Source organism: Lynx rufus, unplaced genomic scaffold, assembly GCF_022079265.1.
Source record: "Lynx rufus isolate CCGP_SWC_20201006 ecotype Redwood Valley unplaced genomic scaffold, mLynRuf1.p SCAF_16, whole genome shotgun sequence".
Taxonomy (NCBI): Eukaryota; Metazoa; Chordata; class Mammalia; order Carnivora; family Felidae; genus Lynx; species Lynx rufus.
This window is the reverse complement of record NW_025814830.1, coordinates 11,473,328-11,496,342: the sequence shown is the minus strand read 5'-3', so window position 1 is coordinate 11,496,342 and position 23,015 is coordinate 11,473,328. Positions and strand designations below refer to the sequence as shown.

The window sequence follows — 23,015 nt, the reverse complement described above, 5'->3', positions numbered from 1 at the left end:
TTTTAAAAATCCAACTTCACCGAGGTATAATCGATACCAATAAATTGTGCCCATTTTAGGCGTCCCAATTCAGTGAGTTTCGACAAACTTTACACAGCCATGTAACCACCGTCATAATCGAGACATAGAACCTTTCCTTTACCCCGGAAAGTTCCCTCTTTTCCATTAGTCACTTCTAGGCTTTCATATACAATATATGCTCCTTTGCCTCTGCTGCTTTTGCCCAGCGCATTTTTGACATTTATCCATGTGGCGCATATCGAGAGCTCATTTCTCTTTGTTGCGGAGTGGCATCGCACTGTGTGGATATGCCACAATTTGTCTATCGGTTTACCTGCCGACGGACGTTTGGGTTGCCTCTAATTCGTGCTATTAGGGACAAATGGGGTGCATTCACACACACCTATTTTTAACTGGGACGAGTTTCCTAAAATGTAGGTAGCCCTTGGAACCGAGGGGGCATGTTGCTGTGTGCTGTTCTTGCTCCGCTTTATTTCACCTTTTGAGCACGGGGGCACGGCCCCCAAGATGATTTCATTTCCCCTTCGTGGGTGGCGACCTCTAGCCGTGCGAGGCTGGGGTGTCTCAAAGCACGGCCCACGTCAGAGCCTGCTGAGGGCTGGTAATGGTCCCTGTTCCCCGTCCACCCCAGATCCACAGAATCATGCTCTTAGTGTCGGGCGGGAAACTAAGGCAGGAAGGAAGCTGCATTTGTAACCAGGCCACCTTCCTTCATTCTGCTGCAGGAGAAAGTTAGAGAATCTTGGTGTACTGAGTAGGCTTCCAGCCTCTGGGTTACATGCTGGCTTTGCCATTGGCCTGCTTCCTAACTTCGGGCAAGTGATTTTAATGTTTCTCTCTGAGCCTCAGTTTCCTAATCCGGAAAGTGGGGACGAAAATAGGTACCATAAGGACTCAAGGTATCCATGCAAAATGTCTCCGAGCTCATCTCCTCCCACTTCCTTGCTCGTGCTGCCGCCGCCATCCCGTCTCCCTTTCTATTCCTCAGCGCCCTCAGCGCCCTCCAGCCATAGGCCTTTTGCACAGGCCGCCCCCTCTTCCTGGAACGTTCTTCCCCCAGAGATGAGCAGGCCTGATTTCTTCTTGTTATTTGGACCATGCTCAGCTCAAATGTCACCTCCTTGGAGAGGCTGTCACTTCACCCCCTCACTGATGTCACACACCCCTACCCCCAAAGCCACTCTCCTACATCACCCTGGGTAATTTCTTTTCCATAACACTTATCACTGACATTCAAAGTATTCACTTGTTTATTGCCTCTCCCCCACAAGGATGTCAGCTCTGTGAGGACAGGGACTTTGTCTGCTTCATTCGCTGCTCTGTGTCCGGTCTAGATCAGTGCCTGGCAAGAGCGGACGTTTAATGAACGTCTGTCAAAGGAATGTAAAAGCTCGGAGCGTAAGGCCTCGCAGACAGTAAGTGTTTAATAAGTGCAAGCTCTATGTCCCTGTGCACACATGAGCGCCCAGCGCGTGCCAGGATGTGGGGGTTGGAGACTAAAGGGCAGAGCAGTTATGGGGCCTCCTGCCGACACATCAAACGTCTCCTTCCTTCCCGGCTGAGGGCAGACGGAGGGCTGTGCGTGTGCTTCGAAGCCCAGGACTGGGGCACGTTTGTGTGAGATGCCGGATGGAAGGGCTGGAGGCCGTGTGGCCTCGGGCGGGACGCCTAACGCCCTGGAACCCGTTTCCTCGGCTGTAAAAGGAAACAACCGCTGCCTGACTCAGCGGTGAAGAGCCGGAATCTCTATCATTCTCGACTGTCGGAAAAGCGTCGGCCACTCCTCTGCGTACATTGATATCAGTGCTAAGTGTAGATACGGGCAACTTTACTAACACGTGAAGAGGTGGCCTAGTGTTCTAAGAGTGTGACACAGAGAGCTGGGATCAAATCCCAGCTGTGCTGTGTGACAGCAGTGTGATCTCTGGGTCCCAGTTTCCACGGGTTTCCGTTCTGGTCACCTCCGAGGGTCGCCGTGGGGATTCCGCGATGAGTTCGTATGTGTTAAGTTCTTGGAAGGGGACCCAGCCCATCGAAAACGCTTTATTTTACTTACAACTTCAGCTTATAATCTCGAAAGCACCTCAAACTTCGAGAAAAGCTGCAAGGTTACTTCAAAGAACCCCCACGTGGCCTGAAGTCATTTCCCCCACAGGTTAAGATTTGGCACCCTTGATTTATCTCTCCCCCTCCCTCTCTCGGTCTACACTTCACTTCCCCCTCAACTCTTTGGGGATAAGTTGCGGACGCGGCACCCTTCACTCCTAAAGTACTTCAGTGTCTGTTTCCGAAGAAGCAAGGGCAGTCGTACAAAACCGCAGCACGGTTATCAACGTCAGGAAGCGTAGCATTGCTCTGATGCCATTATCTGTCGCCGTCCTACCTCGGCGTTTACCGGAGATGACATCGGGTCCATTGCGGCATGTCCCCGCCCACCCTAGATCCAGTCTGGGCTCTGGAGCTGCATTCACGTACCCTTAGGAAGAACTCCTCGGGGGCGCCTCGGTGGCTCAGTCAGTTGAGCGTCCAACTCTTGATGGCGGCTCAGGGCGTGATCCCAGGGTCGTAGGATCGAGCCCCGTGTGGGGCTCCGCACTGAGCTTGGAGCCTGCTCGGGATTCTCTCTCCCTCTCTCTCTCTCTCTCTCTCTGCTCTCTCTAAAATAAAATTTAAAAAAGGGAAAGACAAGAAAGCACTCCTTAAATGATAGCCATTACTGAAACAATACACAAAGAGAAATTAGAGAAGGCTGAGCTTAAAAGCCATTGAACTTGGGGTGCTCCTAGTTTCCACCCCCAGTGGCTCACCTTGGGGGCCCTACTGGAGCCAGCCGGACTGGGGTTCAAATCCCAGCCCGTCCCCTTATCAGCCATGTGGCCTTGGAAAGCTGTGCCCCCTCCTTGAGCCTCAGTTTCCCCATTTTAAAATAGGGATGACACTCGTGCCTGTCTCGTGGGGCGTGAGAAGTGTGTGGAGCCCTGGGCGCAGGCTCCTGTGTGATGACTTGTGAGGTGGGTGTTATCAGTCGCCACCTGTCCCGTGAGGGGAGGGGCGGGGTGATGGCGCGGTGTCCTCGGGGGCCCTGACCCTGAGCTCTGCCCGCAGGACGACGAAGTGGTCCTGCAATGCAGCGCCACGGTGCTCAAGGAACAGCTCAAGCTCTGCCTGGCGGCCGAGGGCTTTGGCAACCGCCTCTGCTTCCTGGAGCCCACCAGCAATGCCCAGGTGTGTGTGGGAGTGTGGGGGTCTGTGGGGGCAGAGGCCAGGGTCCAAAGAAGAGGGGTGTGGGTCTGAAGAGAGGGTGCTGCTAGGAGAGAAAACGGAGAGGGGCTGGGAGGGAAAAGGGGCTGAAGGTTCCAGGCAGGCGGGAGGGGAGGTCTGAGGAGGGAGAGCAGGGGACCTGAGGGAAGAGGGAGGGTGGCTGGGGGCATGGAGGGCCCTGAGTTCAAGGAAGAGGGGATCTGAAGGTGGCTGCTGATGAGAGAGAAAATGGGGAGGGGGGTGAAAAGGAAAGAGGGCCAGAGGTCTGAGGCAGGTAGGGGTGGAGAAGCAGGGGCTCGCGAGTCTCAGGAGGCAGGTGTCTAAGGGGGCAGAGGGCCTTGGATCCAAAGCCAAAGGGCCTGGAGGGCTGGGGGACACAAGTGGGGGACTGGGGGAGCTGACTGGGAAGGGCGTTAGAGGCTGAGACTGGAGGGAGCCTGGGTCTGAGGGCGAGGTGGACTCAGGGTCTGAGAGAAGAGGTGACCTGGGGGGTGAGGGCAGGGACTGGGAGAGAGAAGGGACGTGGAGTCAGATCGCAGAGGAGGCCAAGGGTCTGAGCGGGTTAGAGAGTCTTGGGTCCAAGGGGGAGGGTGTCTGAGAGTCAGGGGATTGGGTGGGAGACTGAGGAGGGTGGAGAAAGGTTGGATGTGATTTGGAAGCAGGGTTCACGGGCATGTGAGGAAGGCAGGAGTTGGGAGCGTCTGCTGGTGACAGCAGGAGGCGGGGGGGGGGCGGGGAGCTCCTTTGGGATTGCAGAAATTCGGGTTATCTGCAGGGGGAGGCATGTCCCGTGGCGTTGGAACAGGTGCAGCGTGTCTGAGAGAGGGCTGAGGCTCGCTTTGGGATTAGGTGGGGGGTGGGAAGCTTCCATGAGGCTCGGCTAGGGTTTAGGTGTTTGAGGGAAGGAGGCATGTCTTCTGTGTTGCCGGTGTCCGTGGGGGTGGCAGGGTGCAGGGGTTCCTCCGGGGACCGGGGCCAGGTCTGGGTCTCCAAGGGGTGTGGGTATTCAGACCGGCGCTCAGGGGCCTTCGTGCCCCCCACTCACATCCCCCCCCCACCGCAGAACGTGCCCCCCGATCTGGCCATCTGTTGCTTCGTCCTGGAGCAGTCTCTGTCGGTCCGGGCCCTGCAGGAGATGCTGGCCAACACGGTGGAGGCTGGCGTGGAGGTGAGGCTCCCGGCCTGGCGGGGCGCGGTGGCAGGGCTGGGTGGGAAGCCACGGGGGTCGCTCACCACCTGCTCTTCTTCCTCTCTCTGCCCCGCCCCTCACAGGCCCTCAATTTGGATAAGTGGGTAGGTCTGGCCTTGGGTGTCACCTGCCTCTTCCACCTCTCCTGGCCCCAGGCCCTGCTCTTGGGCCCACGTCCTGCACACAGGGGCTGGGGGTCTCCCCCACCCCAGCTGTCAGGGGCTGTGGAGCCCAGACAGGCCAGCCAGGAAGGAAGGAAGGGGGCGGGGGCTTCTGAGCCCCCCGCCCCCCGACCCATTCCCCCGCCTGCTCCTTTGTCCTCTTTCCCATCCTTCCCTCCGCCCCTGATCCCAGCTCTTCTCTGCATGGGACCTCTCCTCTCACTTCCCCCCTGCCCCAAGTGTGGGTCCCCTCCGCTCCAGGAGTGGGTCTGCCATGTGATCAGGTGGCCCCATCACATGGCGCCCTCAGAGCATGGGCATGTGAGAGCCAGGATGGGAGGCATGACGCCATCGAGTGACCGGGTGTATATCCGATGTACCCACCCCGGGAGGGGCCCGGGCTCCTTGTGCTTCGGCGTGTGTGGCGGCGCAGGGCGGGGTCCCTATGGGGATGTTCAAATATTTAACACCTGGTAGGACTACCCAGGTGCACATGGGCTGCCGCTCAGCTGTCTTATGACAGGTTAGGGCGAAAGGGGCCGAGGTCCACGGAATACGAGTTAGGGGGGACTCTCAGGAGACCAACCGGAAGAGCGGTTCGGCCTCCCTGAGGGACTCTGGGGCCTGCTCAACAGGATGAAGGAGGCAGGGAGGACAGAGTGGGCTTTGGGAACTAGAAAACACCCTACCCACAGGCTTCTCAGAGACACAGCCCCTACTTCCATGAATGGGGAAACCGAGGCCAAGAATCTGTTGAGGGTCTGAGCTAAGGCTTTCTCGTGTCCGGGCGAGCATGGTATTTTATGGGGAGCGTATTGCCACGTAGGATAGGCCGGATGCCTGGCGGGGGGGGGGGGGGTCTGGTCTCACTCTGTGCCCTCTCTCCACCCCCTCCCCCCTGCAGTCGTCCCAGGGTGGGGGACACAGGACACTCCTGTACGGCCATGCCATCCTGCTCAGGCACACGCACAGCGGCATGGTGAGTGTGAGAGCGAGGGGGCGAGGGCAGGGGCGGGGCGAGGGCCGGGAGGAGGCTGACTCCCCTCTGCGATCCTAGTACCTGAGCTGTCTTACCACCTCGCGCTCCATGACTGACAAGCTGGCCTTCGACGTGGGACTCCAGGAAGATGCCACAGGTGTGGGGCTGGAGCGGGGAGGGCGGCGACGGGGGCGCTGCGGCCAGGGGCCGCGGTGGGGAAGGTGCAGGCCCGGCGGGGGCAGGGACGGGGGCGGTGAGGGAGACTCGGACCAGCGTGGGGGGACCCGAGGCAGAGAGTGTGAGGGCGGGAGGCAGAGAGGGGGTGGTCGTGATAAAAGAATTGGGGGCCGAGGGCTGGGGACCCCTCGGGGAAGGGCATTCTGGGTGGTCCTCATCCTGACAGCCCTGCCCCCTCCCTAGGGGAGGCCTGTTGGTGGACGGCGCACCCGGCCTCCAAGCAGAGGTCGGAAGGAGAGAAGGTCCGCGTTGGGGACGACCTCATCCTCGTCAGCGTCTCCTCAGAGCGCTACCTGGTGAGCAATCCCGCCCCCCCGGCATAGCTACTACTGCCCAAGGCTGGGGGTGCACGGGGTCCCCCGTCTCCCGGTCACTGATTTGCCAGCTCTCTGGCCCCAGTGGTCGGACGCCTGATTCCTGTATTCCCGACCTCTGACATCCATTTCTGGTCTTCCGGGCCCCGCTGCCCAGTTTGATCTTGGTTTTCCGATCTGTGATCTCTGATTTTCTGTCCCCTGTCTGCCGGCTTCCACCTTTGGTTTCCGGCCTCTGACTCCGGACTATTCTCACCCACCATCTCTGACCGCCACCTCCCGGCCGCCCCCAGCACCTGTCAACGGCCAGCGGGGAGCTCCAGGTGGACGCCTCCTTCATGCAGACACTGTGGAACATGAACCCCATCTGCTCCGGCTGCGAAGAGGGTGAGGGTCCCAGACCTCCTGTCCCTAAACGGAGACCCCCAGAACAGACCTCCCACCTTGCCCCTCAAACATGTCCATACTGACCCCAAATCCAGAACCCTGGAGTTCAGACTCTAAACCCCACACTCAGTATCAGACACCCAAATCTAGACTCCAAAACTCACATGCCCCACTCAAGGTCCTGGAGGGCAGACCCTTAAACTCAGATCCAAAGCTTAGAGCACCGCATTTGGAACTTAGCCCTCAGATCCGCAGGCCTTAGAAGGCAAATACAGATGGAGACCTCAGCTCCCCACACCCAGACCCCCACATTCAAACTCAGATATCCAAGCCAAGACCTCTAATTCCGACCCCAAATCTGAGCCAACTGACCTCAGATCTCCAAACTTTAACCTCAGACATCTAAAATCATCTTCCAGGGGCGCCTGGGTGGCGCAGTCGGTTAAGCGTCCAACTTCAGCCAGGTCACAATCTCGCGGTGCGTGAGTTCGAGCCCCGCGTCGGGCTCTGGGCTGATGGCTCAGAGCCTGGAGCCTGTTTCCGATTCTGTGTCTCCCTCTCTCTCTGCCCCTCCCCCGTTCATGCTCTGTCTCTCTCTGTCCCAAAAATAAATAAAAACGTTGAAAAAAAAATTAAAAAAAAATAAAATCATCTTCCAAATTCTTCCCGTGCTAAGATCCCAAAGCATGACCCCAAAACTTTGACCCCAGCTCTTAACACCCAAACCCCACACCCAAGCTGAGACTCAAACCACAGATCCTGAAACTCAGGCCTTAATGTCAAACCCACCAACTTCTAACTCTGAAGCTTCTCCAACTCAGACTTCGAAACTGTCGATGATAACCTCAGACCCCGAACCTCAGAACTCCAAAATCAACCTTCAAAGTTCAGACCCTAACCTCAGACCCAACCATCAAACCTCTAAACCCAGACCCCAGATCAAGACCTGACACTCAGAGCCCAATATCCAGAAATGTTAGACTTAAACCTCTGACCCCCAACCTCAGAAATCCAAACTCAGACCCACATTCCCCCCCCCAACCTCAGCCCTGTATACCCAGACCCCCAAACTTAGATTTCCCACCTCGGACCCCAAATCTCATACCCCTGCTTCAGGACTCAAACTTAGCCCAAATCTCAGACTGCCACTTTAGATCCTAAAATTCAGATCCCCAACCTCCCACAGGGGAGAAGCAGGACCCCTGAGCTCCACTTTGGCTCCCAGGCCTGTCCAGGGCTCCAGCCCTACAATGATCACTTTCCCTTGCTCCTTTCCAGGCTATGTGACCGGAGGCCACGTCCTTCGCCTCTTTCACGGACACATGGATGAGTGTCTTACCATTTCCCCCGCTGACAGCGAGGACCAGCGCAGGTCTGGGTTGGAGACAAGAGGCCCTGGGGTGTTGGGGCAGAAGGGGAAGGGTAAAAGCAGGCTCGGGGCGCCCGGACCCTATGGGTGGGGTTGGGGATCACATTCTGGGAGGAGGGCGACTGAACCCCTGACCTCACTCTCTCCCGTGTCCCCAGACTCGTCCACTACGAGGGGGGATCTGTGTGCACCCATGCCCGCTCCCTCTGGAGACTGGAGCCACTGAGAATCAGGTGGGAGGGGCTGGGGTGGGGCTAATTGCTCCTGGGGGGCCTGGGAGGGGAGAGAGGGTCTTGAAGGAAGATCTGAGAAAGAAACTGGAGGATTTTGAGGGGAAATCTGGGGGGCCCCAGAAGGTGATGAAGGTCTTCAGGGTCCCAGAGTCCTGGAGGAAAAGGACCTAGGGGAGGGTGGGCATTCCTGAGGAGAGATTGGGGATCCCGAGTAAAAGTGTGGGAGTAGAGGGAGAGAAAGTGGTGGGTCTGGGGAAACTGGGAGCACTGGGGAGCCCTGAGGAAGTTGTGAGGGCCTGAGATAGGACTGGGGTTCCCAAAGGAGGGCTAGGGGGTCCTAAGAAAGATTTGAGGGCCGCAAGGAAGGTTTGGGTCCCCCTGGAAGAAGGCTGGAGGCTTGATGAGGTTTGGACCAAGACTGTGGTGTCCATGGGAGGACTGGGGGATCCTCTGACCCCCCGGCACCCTCACCCTTTGCAGCTGGAGTGGGAGCCACCTCCGCTGGGGCCAGCCTCTTCGTATCCGGCATGTTACCACTGGGCGGTACCTGGCGCTCACCGAGGACCAGGGCCTGATGGTGGTCGATGCCAGCAAGGCCCACACCAAGGCCACCTCCTTCTGCTTCCGCATCTCCAAGGTCGGTGGGGTCAGGGTGCCCTCCCTCACTTGGGGCCCCAAATCCGGCCCCAGCCTCCATTCTGCAGTCTCTCCCCGATTAAATGCGCAGGCAGAGGAGGCTGACCTCTGTCCCCTGCCCCTGCAGGAGAAGCTGGACACGGCCCCCAAGCGGGATGTGGACGGCATGGGTCCCCCTGAGATCAAGTATGGGGAGTCACTGTGCTTCGTGCAGCACGTGGCCTCAGGCCTGTGGCTCACCTATGCGGCCCCGGACCCCAAGGCCCTGAGGCTTGGCGTGCTCAAGAAGAAGGTGGGTGCCTGGCGAGGGGAAGGGCAGGGGTGCCAGCAGGGGCAGGAAGGAGACCGAGGGGTGATCATGCTTGAGCCTTCAGGAGTATGAGGGTAGGACTGAGAGAAAGATGGGGACTCAAAGAGAAACTGAGATTGAGAGAGGAAAAAGAAAGAGGGATAGATATACAGGGGGGAGAGAGAGAGGGAGAGGAGAAATGGGGTGGAAAGAATGAATAGAGTGAGGGAGAAGGAGAGAGAGAAGGGAGAGAGAGGGAGAGGGAGAAAGGGAGAAGGACAGGGAAAGAGAGAGAGGGAGAGAGAAACATAGAGACAGACAAAAGCAGAGACAAAAAGACATGGGGACGGAAAAACAGAGAAAGATAGAGACAGAGAAGCAGAGATGGAAAAGACAAAAAGAGACAAAGATAGTGGCAAACAGACCAAGAATAGCATTCGGCAAATTATGGAGCGCCCCAGTTGTTCTAGATGTGTGTGTGGAAAAATAGATGACATATACAGACCTGTCTCCTGCCCTTCCAGACTCAGACATGGTAAATAAACCACCTGTAATGAAGTACATAGCTTTCCAGCTAAAGAGTGGAAAAGCTACTCTGGGCAGAGAGCATGGCATGTGCAAAGGCCCTGAGGTTGGAATGAGGTTGATTTGTTGCAATAACAGAAAGAAGGTCCAGTTTGGCTGGAGCGCAGTGATTGAGGAACAAGTCTTGGAAGATAAGGACAGAGAGGAGATGGGAGCAGATCATGTGGGCCTTGTGGGCCATGGGGAGGGTCCCACCTTTTACTCCTAGTGAGATGGAACCCCAGTAGAGTTTTGAGCAGGCCAGGGAGGTGACCTGACTCAGGTTCCTTAGCTGCTCGTGGGAATAGATGAGTTTGGGGTGAGGCCCAGAGTTGGAGTAGGGAGCCCAGGGAGGCAACTGCTGCCATGGTCAGGTGGGAGAAAACAGTGGACAGGACCAGGGTGGGGAAGGTGGCAGATTATGTTTGTAGCTTGAGGGCGGAGCCAACAGGACTTCCTGACAGACTGGATCTCAAGGTGAGAGGGGCAGGGGTCGAGGATGATGCCATGATTTTTGCCCTGAGCCACTGGAAGGATGAAAATGCCATTAACTGAGTCGGGGACAGCCAAGTGTCAGCAGCTCAGGATGACAGGGATCCAATGTGTAGAACAAAGCCCCTCGATAAAGAGTGAATGAGTGGGAAGACTAGGGAGATGCTCGTTTCAAAAAAACGAAGCTTGTAGTTGGATACCTGAGCAGAGGATATAGAAATGGGCCTGGTCCGAGGGGGGTAGTGGGAGCCGTCAGCAGTGGGTGGTATTTACAGCCACAGGACTGGACGAGGCGCTGGGAGGTCAGCTCAGGAGAAAGCTGGAAGATGGTCTCATCTTACAGAGAAGCTTTCAGGCATTCAGCCTGGGACATGTTAAGTGAGGGTGTCATTACACCTTTCTGGTGGGAGGGTGTTAAGTCAGCAGTAGACACAGGTGGAAAGGGTCTGGCCTGGAGACAGACAGATAGACAGGACAGTCAGAGAGGGAGACACAAACACAGAATCAAAGGCGGATAGAGACAGAAGGCAGAGAGAGATGGAGATACAGACAGAGTGGGAAAGACAGGGAGAAAGAGACAAAGCATGGGGTAGTGATGTGAGACATAGGGAGAGAGAAAAAGACAGGAACAAAGGGGGGCAGGGAGATGGAGCCAGAGGCAGAGGGGAGACCGGGGGGGGGGCGGGGCGGGGCCGGGGGTACAGAGAATAAGAGTCAGATGAAGAGGGATAGAAGGGGGTGTCTGGCAGAGTGATTCAGTGGAGGATGGGGGCAGCTTTGGGGCTAGAATCTGGATGGAGATCTGGGGGCAGATGATCCGTCCTTGGTGCTGGGCCCACTCCTGACCTCTCTGCCCGCCCCCCCCCCCCCCCCCGCTGCCAGGCCATACTGCACCAGGAAGGCCATATGGACGACGCCTTGTCACTGACTCGCTGCCAGCAGGAGGAGTCCCAGGCTGCCCGCATGATTTACAGCACCGCTGGCCTGTACAACCAGTTCGTCAAGTGAGCCACCTGCCCACTCTGCCCCCCCCGCCCCCTGCGGGGCCACGCCTTGACCCCCAGGCTCCCCGTGGTCATACACCTGACCCCTCTAATCCCACCTCTGACTTCCACACCCCTAACATACACAGGATCCCTAACCTCTAAACCTCTGACTTCTGTACACTTGACCCCTAATCTGACCTTGACAACCATGATTTTGATTTCACATCCCTGATCACCCCTGACACCCAGATCCTTGATCCTGGACCTCCCCAGCCCTGACACCTGCTTCCACCCACCCCCCTGTGCTTATACAGGAGTGAGTCCCAGTCCTAGCTCTGTCGCTGGCCACTGTGTGGCCTCAGGTCAATGTCTGTCTCCGAGTCTCAGTCTCCCCCTCTGTAGAATAGGTGTGTCTGTAAGAGTCCTTTGGGGGCAGGGGGTAGGACTCGCGAGCGCCTCAATGATAGTCAGCGCTCCGGGCTCCTGGCTGACAGGTGCGCCGTCCCCACAGGGGCCTGGACAGCTTCAGCGGGAAGCCGCGGGGCTCGGGGCCGCCAGCTGGCACAGCGCTGCCCATCGAGGGTGTCATCCTGAGCCTGCAGGACCTCATCGGCTACTTCGAGCCGCCCTCCGAGGAGCTGCAGCACGAGGAGAAGCAGAGCAAGCTGCGCAGCCTGCGCAACCGCCAGAGCCTCTTCCAGGAGGAGGTGGGGCCGTGGCGAGGGCGGGGCGGGGCCTGTGGACGCGGGGGCGGAGCCTGAGGGAGGGGTGGGGCCGCAGCGAGGTTGGGGTGGGGCGGGGCCGCGGCGCGGGGCGGGGCGGAGCCTGAGGGACCTGAAGGCGTCTGTAGTGGTTTCAGAGCCGGCGGGGCCTGTATAAACGGGGCGGGGCCGCAGGCCTTCGGGGAACAAGTGAGGGGGCGGGCCTTGGGGAGAATTTGGGGTGGTGGGCGGGGCCCTGAGGGAAAGGCAGGGCGTTTGTCAGAGCAGGGGCGGTGCGGGTGGGAGCGAGTTGCGACCGGAGCGAAGCGGGTGGGGCAGGCCTGTTCCCTTACCCCGGAGTGGGGCGGGGCCTAAGCGCAGGTCTGTGCCGAGGCGAAGCCTGTAGAAGCGGCCAGGCCTGGGAAGAAGTCTCAGGATGAGGCTGCGGGACTCGGGAGTGGGGGGCGGGGGGGGAATGGTGTCTGTGGGGGCTCGGCCCGCAGTTGGGAGGACTGAACCAGAGTGGGGCATGGGAGGAGGGGCAGGGCCAGAGGTGGGTTTTGGGGCGTCAGGGAGGGTCCTCTGCTGGAGTCAGGAGCTGGGGGGTCCGTGTGTTCTGAGAGCAAGAAGGGAAGAGATGTGGAGCGGGCTCCGCCCAACAGGGGGTCAGAGTGAGGGGGACCGCACGGGGTGGGAGGAGGGGACTGGACAAAGGCCCGGAGGTCTGATGTCCCCACCGGGTGATAGGGGAGCATGTTCGTTTAAAGGCTAACAACTGACCCTCCTCCTCTCCAGGGACTCCCCAATCTGATCCAAAAGTGATAATAGTAACAATAACGAAACTTATTTGTGGAGTGGAATTAGTATAGGCCAAACGTTTAGAACCGTGCCAGCACGTAGCAGATGATATATAGGTGTTAGTGGTTATTATTACTTTGAATTTGGCCTTTATTGTGTGCTAAGGGTGCTATATACATGGCATCCTCCTGATAACCCCCTGGGGGTTGTAATTCCCATATTACAGATGGATCACAGAAGCTCAGAGAGATTAAATAACAGCCATCTATTTCCCCAACAAATATGCCAAGGGGTACAGCTGTCAACAAAACAGACAAAAATCTCTGTCTTTCTGGAACTGACGTGTGGGGAGGATAGATGATGATCAATAAAATAAGAAAATTACATGGTATATAAGATGATAAGTACTGAGAAAAAAATAAAGGAGGGAAGTAGCAGGGAGTGCTGGGGTTGTTGCAATTTAAAATAGAGTGGTCTTGGGGCGCCTGGGTGGCTCAGTTGGTTAAGCATCCAACTATTCGTCTCGGCTCAGGTCATGATCTCACAGTTTGTGGGTTTGAGCCCCACCTCAGACTCCGTGCTGACAGTGCAGAGCCTGCTTGAGATTCTCTCTCTCCTTCTCTCTCTGCCCCTCCCTTGCTCGCTCTCTCTGTCCCGCTGTCAAAAATAAATAAACTTAAAAAATTTTTTTAAATCCTTAAAACAGAGTGATCAGTGGGCGCCTGGGTGGCTCAGTCAGTTGAGCGTCCAAACTCTTGATTTCCGCTCAGGTCACGATCTCAGGATCATGGGATTGAGCCCAGCACTGAGCACCAAGCGTGGAGTCCGCTTGGGATTCTCGCTCTCCTTCTTTCTCTGCCCCTCCCCTGCTCACGCGTGCTCTCTCAAAATAAATAAATAAACTTAAAAGAAAAATAAAACAGGGGCACCTGGATGGCTCAGTGGGTTGAGCGCCTGACTCTTGGTTTCAGTTCAGGTCACGATCTCACGATTTCGTGGGTTTGAGTCCTGCGTCCAGCTCTTCACTGCCAGGGCAGAGCCTGCTTGGGATTCTCTGGCTCTTTCTCTCTGTCTCTCCCCCACTTGCGCTGTCACTGTCTCTCTCAGAATAAATAAACTTTAAAAAAAAATAAAAAATAAATAAAATAGACTGGTCAGGGAGGGGACCTGAGTGAAGAGAGGCAGCCACATGTACACCTGGGGGAGGGACAGAGAGGAGACAAAGGGGAGAGCAAGTGCACAGGGAGTGTGCTTGGCAGGTTCTAGAACCACGAGGAGGCCAGGGCGACTGGGACAGGGTGAGCTAGGGGCAGAGTGGGAGGAGATGAGGGCAGAGAGGTGACGAAGGCCAGGCTCTGGGTGAGGACTTTCACTCTGGGAGCCACAAGAGGGATAGGTTCCCTAAAATCACGGCTAGTTAGTGACGCAGCCACTCTGTGTGACTCCAACCGCCCTCTACCCCCGTGTGCTGCCTCTCTCACTAGTGATAGGGGCCCCCAGCATAGAGACACAGTGATTGTCACAGTAGCGCTATACGTAATGGCCAAAAGCTAGAAACAGCCCACATGTCCACCACCAGCATGGATCTGCAAATGTCGCGTGTTCACACACACAGCGGATATGGGTACTACTCCACAACGAAAATGAAGGGACTACAGCCACGTGAAACGGTGTTCTTGAACTTAAAACATAACACCCAGGGGCGCCTGGGTGGCGCAGTCGGTTGAGCGTCCGACTTCGGCCAGGTCACGATCTCGCGGTCTGTGAGTTCGAGCCCCGCGTCGGGCTCTGGGCTGATGGCTCGGAGCCTGGAGCCTGTTTCCGATTCTGTGTCTCCCTCTCTCTCTGCCCCTCCCCCGTTCATGCTCTGTCTCTCTCTGTCCCAAAAATAAATAGACGTTGAAAAAAAAAAAAAAAAAAAAACAAAAAAAAAAAACATAACACCCAGCAAGAAACTCCATGTCCAGAAGAATACTTATTGTGTATGCCAAGTTCAAAAACAGGCAAAACTCAATTAGACTGTTTACTGATGCATACATAGGCGGTAAAAATAGAAAAGCAAGGAGAGGATTTCTACAAAAGCCAGGACAGCGGTTATTCCTAGCAGAGAGGTTTGTGTGGTCAGGAGGGGCATCCAGGCGACTTCTGCGTGGCTGGCGGTGTTCTCTTTCCGGGCTTGGGTCACGGTTACACAGGTGTTCTTGGTATCTGTTGAGCCATACACGTTTGATCTTTGGTGTGCACAGATCTGCCTTTGCAAATTTGCCTGCTTGCTAAAATCTATTTGTGACCCTCACATCAATACCTGCAGCATCTTCGTGGTCATTCGTGAACATGTGCGGAGTGGCAAAAAATTTGTGTCGGTGGCCCTCATGTTCCCGGCTGAGGCTGAACAGGGTGATGCTGCGCCTTCTTGTTTCAGCACTCGGCCTGTAAACAGGTGTCCTTTTCATGGTATATTTAGTGCCACATTTTCCACACGCTAGTGTTTTTTTGTTGAGTTCGCTGTTTAAAGTGGCCCCCGAGTGTAGCGCTAACGTGCTGTCTAGTGCTCTCGAGGGCAAGAGGCTGTGGTGGGCCTTGTGGAGAAAATAAGGGGGGGGGTATGCTTCATTTAGGAGGAGTTAGAGTGCTGTTGGCCGTGAATTTAATGTTAATGCATCAACAATATATATTAAATCAGTGTCTTTAAACGGACACACATATGTGCCAAGATTATGTATTGATTGACGAAAACCTGACTCAGAGCAACTCCCTGTGTTTTCCCCGGGAGAGGTGAGTGGTTCAGGATTTGCTAACTCCGTGTTCATGGTGACTTTATAGAACCTAACTACTGCGAATAACAAGAACTGACTGTATGTATTATTGTATGCGCTTTTCTGTATGCCTGTTATAATTCACAATAAGAGAAGACAAAGTTTAAAATGTAAAATGCAAAAAAAAAAAAAATCTCTTGGGTGGTTGGTGCGGAGAGTAAACTGAGCCAGTTAGGACACAGAGTGGGATGCTTGGAAGTGGATAGGATGGAAAGAAAACTTCGGGAAGGAAAAGCACAATCAGTCCTGATGGTTTTTTTTTTAATGTTTATTTTAATTTTGAGAGAGAGAGCACAAGCAAGGGAGGGGCAGAGAGAGAGGGAGACACAGAATCCGAAGTAGGCTCCAGGCTCTGAGCTGTCAGCACAGAGTCGGACGCGGGGCTTGAACCCACGAACCATGGGATCATGACCTGAACCAAAGTTGGACGCCTAATTGACTGAGCCACCCAGGGGCCGCAGTCCTGATGCTAATAAAGACGTATTATGTTGGGAACTGAAGCAGAGAGGACAAGGACGGATGTGGGGAGCTGAGGAGGAGAGGAGGGTGATGGGAGTGAACGGGAACGTGGAGCTAATGTTGTTGGATCTGGGAACATAGTTGCTGGTTGTTGAAGTTAAATGAATTAGCAAATCCAAGAAGGGCAAGGAAGAGAGGGCCTGAGACTCCCTCCCATGGTGACCCGCCAGTTTTCTCCACCCTAGGGGATGCTCTCCCTGGTCCTGAACTGCATTGACCGCCTAAATGTCTACACCACGGCTGCCCACTTTGCCGAATTTGCAGGGGAGGAGGCAGCCGAGTCCTGGAAAGAGATTGTGAACCTGCTCTATGAACTCCTGGGTAAGGGGCCCGGTTCTGGCTTCCCCTAGAGCACCCCAGCTCCTCAGTGCCATGGGGTCTGACGCCTCTTTTCCACCCTCAGCCTCTCTGATCCGTGGCAATCGTACCAACTGTGCCCTCTTCTCCACCAACCTGGACTGGCTGGTCAGCAAGCTCGATCGGCTGGAGGCCTCCTCTGGTAGGAGAACCCAGGGGGAGGGGACAGGGGCTGGCACAGGGGAGGGCCGCAGTCACTCGCCTACCATTCTGCCACCTGCACAGGGATCCTGGAGGTGCTGTACTGTGTCCTGATCGAGAGTCCTGAGGTCCTGAATATCATCCAGGAGAACCACATCAAGTCCATCATCTCCCTCCTGGACAAGCACGGGAGGAACCACAAGGTTGGCCCCTCGCCCTGACCTCTCATCCCCTGAACTCTGAACCCTGACCTTTTCCCAGGGCCCCGGAATTCCCCACCTCCCTCACTCCCTTTCTCCTCCCCATCTTGTCTCTTACCTGGACTCCACTCCCACATGCTTCCATCTCAACACAAGGAAGGGTCTTAAGCTTACAGTTCTTAAATGGATTCTGGGCCACAGATGTGCTTCATTAGATCTCTGCAACATTTTTATTTTTTAATTTCTGATTTTGTAGTCTTCAGGTGGGCTGCATATACGCCCTCCAGCTCGCCACAGGTCCTACCTGTTTCTGAGAGAGACAGAGAGACAGAATGTGAGTGCGGGCGGGGCAGAGAGAGAGAGGGAGACGCAGACACAGGATCGAAGCAGGCTCCAGGCTCCGAGCTGTCAACCCAGAGCCCGACGCGGGGCTCGAACTCACAGACTGCGAGATCATGACTTGAGCCGAAGTCGGACGCTCAACCGACTGAGCCACCCAGGCACCCCGCCCCACTGAAAAATTTCTAACCACCTCACATATGTACATTATCCACCTGGCACCCGAAGACACATGTGTGCAGCCCCTGCTGATCTAAAATCTCCTCCTGACCCCCCTGCTCTCACTAACCAACCTTTTCCCTCCTCCCTCTGACTCCTCACCTCCTACTCCAGTCCCTCCTTCCTTAACACTGCTGTCGTCTTACCCCAGATCCTGCGGCCCCCGGCCTGACCTTTCTCTTTGATCTTCCTCTGTGAGCCCTGACCTCACACTTCCACCACCTCCTTGCCCATCAAAATCTCCACCTCTTGTCCTGGCACATTATCCTTAACTTCTGACTTTCCACCCCGGATTCCCCGCCCTGGTGCTCTCACAACCTGACCTCTGACCTTGACCTCCAGGTGCTCGATGTGCTGTGTTCCCTCTGTGTGTGCAATGGCGTGGCCGTGCGCTCCAACCAAGATCTCATTACCGAGAACTTGCTCCCTGGCCGTGAGCTTCTGCTGCAGACAAGCCTCATCAACTATGTCACCAGGTCTGGCCCGTAACCCCTGACCCCAGCCTGACCTCACCCTGACCCCAGACCTCTTAACCCTTTCCCAGATCAGAGACTCCACACTCAGATGGATGTCCCTTTCTCCGTCTCCCACCCCAAGACTTAACACCTGGTCCTCACATATGTCCTCTCTTGCCCCAGCTCACCCCCGGCCCCCCCTCCTCTTGTCCTCTCTCCCTCTTCCATTTCTGCCTCTGTCCGTTCCTCTCTCTTTGTCTGTTTTTTTTTCTGCATTTGCTCTTTTTGCTATCTGTCTCCCTCTGTATCTGTCTCTATTTCTCCTCCATTTCGTTTTCTCTGTCTCTCACCCATCTCTCTCTGTTTTTTGAGGTCTCTGTCTCTGCTTTCTCTCTCTCTGTCTCCATGTCTCTGCCTTCTGTTTTTCCTGTGTGTATCTCTCCTTCTCTTCTCCCTTCCCCCCCCCACCCCTGCAACAACCTGGCTTTGCTCCCCACCTCTCCCTCACCCCCTCTCCTGTCCCATCTTCCCTGCAGCATCCGCCCCAACATCTTTGTGGGCCGAGCAGAGGGCTCCACACAGTACGGCAAATGGTACTTTGAGGTGATGGTGGACGAGGTGGCTCCATTCCTGACAGCTCAGGCCACCCACCTGCGGGTGGGCTGGGCCCTCACTGAGGGCTACAGCCCTTACCCCGGTGGCGGCGAGGGCTGGGGCGGCAACGGGGTCGGTGATGACCTCTATTCCTACGGATTTGATGGGCTGCACCTCTGGACAGGTACCTGACCCTTCCGGGGGCCCTCATCCCCGATCATTGGCCCCAGAGCTTCTCAGACTCTCACCATACACCTTAGGCTTCTTGGGATCTTGATCCCCACAAGAGGCCAAATTTTGACCTCTGATTCCTAATTTTCCAAGACCCCAACCCTAACGCTTCCAGAATCTTGCCCCTAACCTGCTTCCTCATAGTCTCCAGAACTCTGGCCCCAGGAGATGTATGATCTCTGACCCAAGAGATCCTTGAAAACTGCCCAGATCATTATGACTTCTGACCTTTGACTTCCAGCCCCCAAGGGTTCCAGAATTCTAACTCCAGGGTGACTGTAATCGCTAACTCCACAGCTCTCAAGACCCTAACCTCAGGGGAACCTTGACCTCCTCCCTTATCTCAGAGATCCAGGACCCTCCATGGGAACACTTGACCTTAGGGTTTCCAGGATCCAGATCCCATGAGATTCTCTAATATCTGCCTCTTGCCTCTTGAGACCATTAGACTCTGACCAGTGAGGTCTTGAGACCCCTGACTTTTGACTCTTCCCTGTGACCCTGGTGCAGGACACGTGGCACGCCCAGTGACTTCCCCAGGGCAGCACCTCCTGGCCCCTGAGGATGTCGTCAGCTGCTGCCTGGACCTCAGCGTGCCATCCATCTCCTTCCGAATCAATGGCTGTCCTGTGCAGGGCGTCTTTGAGGCCTTCAACCTGGATGGACTCTTCTTCCCTGTTGTCAGTTTCTCGGCTGGTGTCAAGTGAGGACTTGCCTTTGCCCCTTGCCAGGCCCCAGACCTGGGACTGTCCCAAGACACCTTCCCTAGTTACAACATGGCCTACCATAAGGCCAGGAGCCTACCCTCACTGGGCAGCCTACCCTCAGGACTGACTGGTCAGATCCCTACAAGAAGGTCCCAGTGATCTCTACATGGTCCCAAACACTTTAGTGTCCTCCCATTGATCCAGACCCTCCCAAAGACCTCAGCTTCTTCCCAACCCCATATCCTTCCAGCGACTTTCACGTGTCCTCCAAATTGCACAATGACCTTCTAATAACTCTTCCAGTTAATTCCCAAATGATGTTAGACTCTCCCAATGACTCTATGTCGTTCCAGTGACCTCCAAATGACTCCAGAATCTGACAGCTCTCTTCCAATGACCCAGACCCTCCCAATGACCCCCCAAATTATCTTGGATTCTCCCAATGATTCCATGCTTTTAACCCCTTTTCAGTGATCCCAGCATCTCCCAGTGATCTTCTAATTACTCCATGATCCCCCAGTGACCATAATTCCTCAATATCCCCAGTTATTTCAAAGGTCTCTCAGTAACTCAGTCTTTTCCCAATGATCCCAAGCTCTGTAAAGAGCTTCCCAGTGTCCATTCAGTGGTGATTAGGGTTATCTCATAGTTACACCAGATTTTCCGTGATTTCCGGATGACCTTCTTGGTCTCCCAGAAACCTTCCAGTATCCCCAAACATTCTATTGAGCCAAGGTCTCTTCCAGTGGATCTTTCTATGACCTTGCATTAACTCTCAATGAACCCACACTTTCCTTTTTTTTTTTTTTTAATGTTTATTTATTGTTGAGAGAGAGAGAGAGCACAAGTGGGGAGGGGCAGAGAGAGAGAGAGAGAGAGAGAGAGAGAGAGGGAGACAGAGTCCAAAGCAGGCTCCAGGCTCTGAGCTGTCAGCACAGAGCCTGACGCAGGGCTCGAACTCACAAGCCGTGAGATCATGACCCAAGCTGAAGTTGGACGTTCAACCGACTGAGCCACCCAGGTGCCCCCTCCTTTTTTGATTTTCCACTGATTCTCGTTGACCTCAGACATTCTCTTTGACCTTAAATGACCTCCATGACTCCATGGCTGCCCAGTGATCTTTCCCAGAACTTTCCACAGATCCCAGGATTGCTCCCTTACCCCCACTGAGCACAGATTCTCCTTGTAATCTGCCTCACCAGTGACCCCACTCTCCCACTCAGGGTACGGTTCCTTCTTGGTGGCCGCCATGGCGAATTCAAGTTCCTCCCTCCACCTGGCTATGCCCCATGCCATGAAGCTGTGCTCCCTCGAGAGCGACTTCATCTGGAGCCCATCAAGGAGTATCGGCGGGAGGGGCCTCGAGGGCCCCACCTGGTGGGACCCAGCCGCTGCCTCTCACACACTGACTTTGTGCCCTGCCCTGTGGACACTGTCCAGGTACTGCCTGCCCTGCAAGGGTTTCCTGGTGAGACAAACTCCCTTAGGAGTCAGGGAGGTGGGGAGCTGATTTGGAAGCTGGGAATCTTGTTGTTTAACAACAGATTGGGAAGCTGAGGCAGAGTGGAGGAAAAGAACTCTCGGAAGACAGAATCCCACTTTCTGGGGGTCCTCACTACAGCCCCCTAAAGAAAGGACAATTATTAAAGTTTTTGGGTTTTTTTTTTTTTTGAGAGAGAGCATGAGAGCATGTGCACACACACCAGGGAGGGTCAGAGAGAGTCCTGAGCAGGCTCTGTGCGCACAGCACAGAGCCCCATGTGGGGTTCGATCTCACAAACCGTGAGAACCATGACCTGAGCTGAAATCAAGAGTTGGATGCTCACCCGCCTGAGCCAACCAGGCGCCCCAAGAAAAGACTATTATTGCCCCTGGTTTACAGTTGAGGAAAGTGAGACCCAGAGGAGTTAAGCAACCTATATAAGCCACACAGCTGATTTGAACCCATGTGCGGATTCCAAAGTTTGAGATCTTTTCCACTAGTCTGTTGGCATCCCTTCCATCTGGGCCTTCCCACTCCTCCTGTCCCAACTTGAACTCCCCACCCCCCCCAAACATGTCCCTATCAGAAGCCACATAAGTTGTGTTCAAGAGCCTGACCACGAGGGTCTGATTTTCTGTGTGTTACCGTACGTATGTGGCTTTACTTCTCTGTGCCTCAGTTTCCTCATCTGTGAGGAAAGGGGGATAACAACAGAACCTACCTTGTCTCACAGTTGTGGAGGTCAGATGAATTAATATCTGTGAAGTGCTCAGCATGGTCCTGAGTAAATAGGAAGGACTCAATACAGTTAGTGTTATCAGTAGCAATAGTGATATCATTTCATGGTGAACTAGCCATCCCCTGTAGCCAGGACAGAGCCTGGGCCCCCTTCTGGATGTCCCCCTCCTGCTCCCCCAGCTTCTCAGCCTCATGGGCTGTCCACTTGGCCTCCTGGACATCCCTCCCACCCCCTCTGCTTCCCCCCATGGCCTGCCCTGGTCCGAACCATCGTTATCTCTTGTCTGTAGAACACTAACAACATAAATATTTATTATGCACCCACTGTGTGCCAGGCACTTACATAAACTACGTAAGATTGAGTAGTTATCTGGATTGTATCACTGAATCCTTATGAGGTAAGTATTGTTCTGATCCTCATCGTACAAAGAAGGAAAGAGACTCGCCCGTTCACTCAGCAACCACTTTCCAAGCATCTCCTCTGAGCCTGGCTGTGGGATGGGCTGGGGAAATGGTGGAAACTGAGGCAGCCCCAGGCCCTATCCTCATGGAACAATCAGTCCAAAGGGGGAGAGAGTCCCAATTCCTAGATAATTCCTTAATTCCATGATTTGAAGTCCTTACTCAGCTGGGTGTCAACCCTGGAGTCAGGTGATGGTGATGAGGAGCAGGGCTCAGAATAGCAGGGAAAATCTGGGGGAACCGTCCAGGGCTCATACGTGTCCTTGGGGAGAGGGGTCATGGTGCAGCCTGGAAGGAACACAGGGATCTCATGAACGTTCCCTACCCCCAGATTGTCCTGCCTCCCCATCTGGAACGCATTCGGGAGAAGCTGGCAGAGAACATCCATGAACTCTGGGCGCTGACTCGCATCGAGCAGGGCTGGACCTATGGCCCGGTGAGGGGCCGCCTGCAGCCTGAGGGACTCAGGCTAGACTTGCCTTTGGGGGAGTGAGCAGGGAGGGGCCAGTGGTTGGGGGAAGGGACTTTAGGGCACCAGGGTGTCCTTGGGGTTCTTGTGGCAGAACTAAGGGCAGGAGGTCAGGGGCCACAGTCTGGGAGTGCTGGGGGGAGGGAAGGGACCCTGAAAGTTGACACTGACGTTTCTCCAGGTTCGGGATGACAATAAGAGGCTGCACCCATGTCTTGTGGATTTCCACAGCCTACCAGAGCCCGAGAGGAATTACAACCTGCAGATGTCGGGGGAGACGCTCAAGTGAGTGGGGGGCAGGGAGCAGGGGCCTGGGACCGACTGCTGGTGAGGAGGAGGGCAAGGAGAGACAGGGATTGTGAAGCAGAGACAGACAGCTAGAGAGACTAGAGAGCTAGTCAGTAAGAGAGAGAGAGAGACGTGGAATCAGGGAAAGAAGTAAGTGGACAGGAAAAGATGGGCACCGTCAAAGAGATACAGAGACAAAGAAGCAACGCCAGACAGGAGTCAGAGAGACAGAGACTGAGACAGAGGGATGGGGACAGACACCAGAAAGTCAGAGCAAGAGATGTGAGAAACCGACAAGGGCGGGGGAGGAAGGAAGCCGGGCTGGGGGAGGGGAGGCCAGGGGCAGGAAGGCTGTGTGAGGTGACCCTGCCCTCCCACCC

General features: G+C 55.3%; 1 protein-coding gene across 1 annotated transcript in view; it reads left to right on the top strand.

Annotated features, from left to right (window-relative positions):
* The window catches only part of RYR1 (ryanodine receptor 1), a 119,062-nt gene that overhangs the window by 3,266 nt on the left and 92,781 nt on the right, over positions 1-23,015 (top strand). The window contains exons 3-24 of the mRNA XM_047079117.1: positions 1,356-1,436; positions 3,127-3,246; positions 4,346-4,450; positions 5,537-5,611; positions 5,690-5,768; positions 6,032-6,144; positions 6,456-6,549; positions 7,828-7,921; positions 8,077-8,151; positions 8,632-8,788; positions 8,915-9,079; positions 11,015-11,136; positions 11,630-11,825; positions 16,138-16,273; positions 16,356-16,451; positions 16,535-16,653; positions 17,551-17,684; positions 18,200-18,441; positions 18,999-19,191; positions 20,419-20,635; positions 22,210-22,314; positions 22,529-22,632. Of these exons, the coding sequence (XP_046935073.1) occupies positions 1,356-1,436; positions 3,127-3,246; positions 4,346-4,450; positions 5,537-5,611; positions 5,690-5,768; positions 6,032-6,144; positions 6,456-6,549; positions 7,828-7,921; positions 8,077-8,151; positions 8,632-8,788; positions 8,915-9,079; positions 11,015-11,136; positions 11,630-11,825; positions 16,138-16,273; positions 16,356-16,451; positions 16,535-16,653; positions 17,551-17,684; positions 18,200-18,441; positions 18,999-19,191; positions 20,419-20,635; positions 22,210-22,314; positions 22,529-22,632 (2,822 nt within the window). The remainder of the gene's footprint in view (positions 1-1,355; positions 1,437-3,126; positions 3,247-4,345; positions 4,451-5,536; positions 5,612-5,689; positions 5,769-6,031; positions 6,145-6,455; positions 6,550-7,827; positions 7,922-8,076; positions 8,152-8,631; positions 8,789-8,914; positions 9,080-11,014; positions 11,137-11,629; positions 11,826-16,137; positions 16,274-16,355; positions 16,452-16,534; positions 16,654-17,550; positions 17,685-18,199; positions 18,442-18,998; positions 19,192-20,418; positions 20,636-22,209; positions 22,315-22,528; positions 22,633-23,015) is intronic.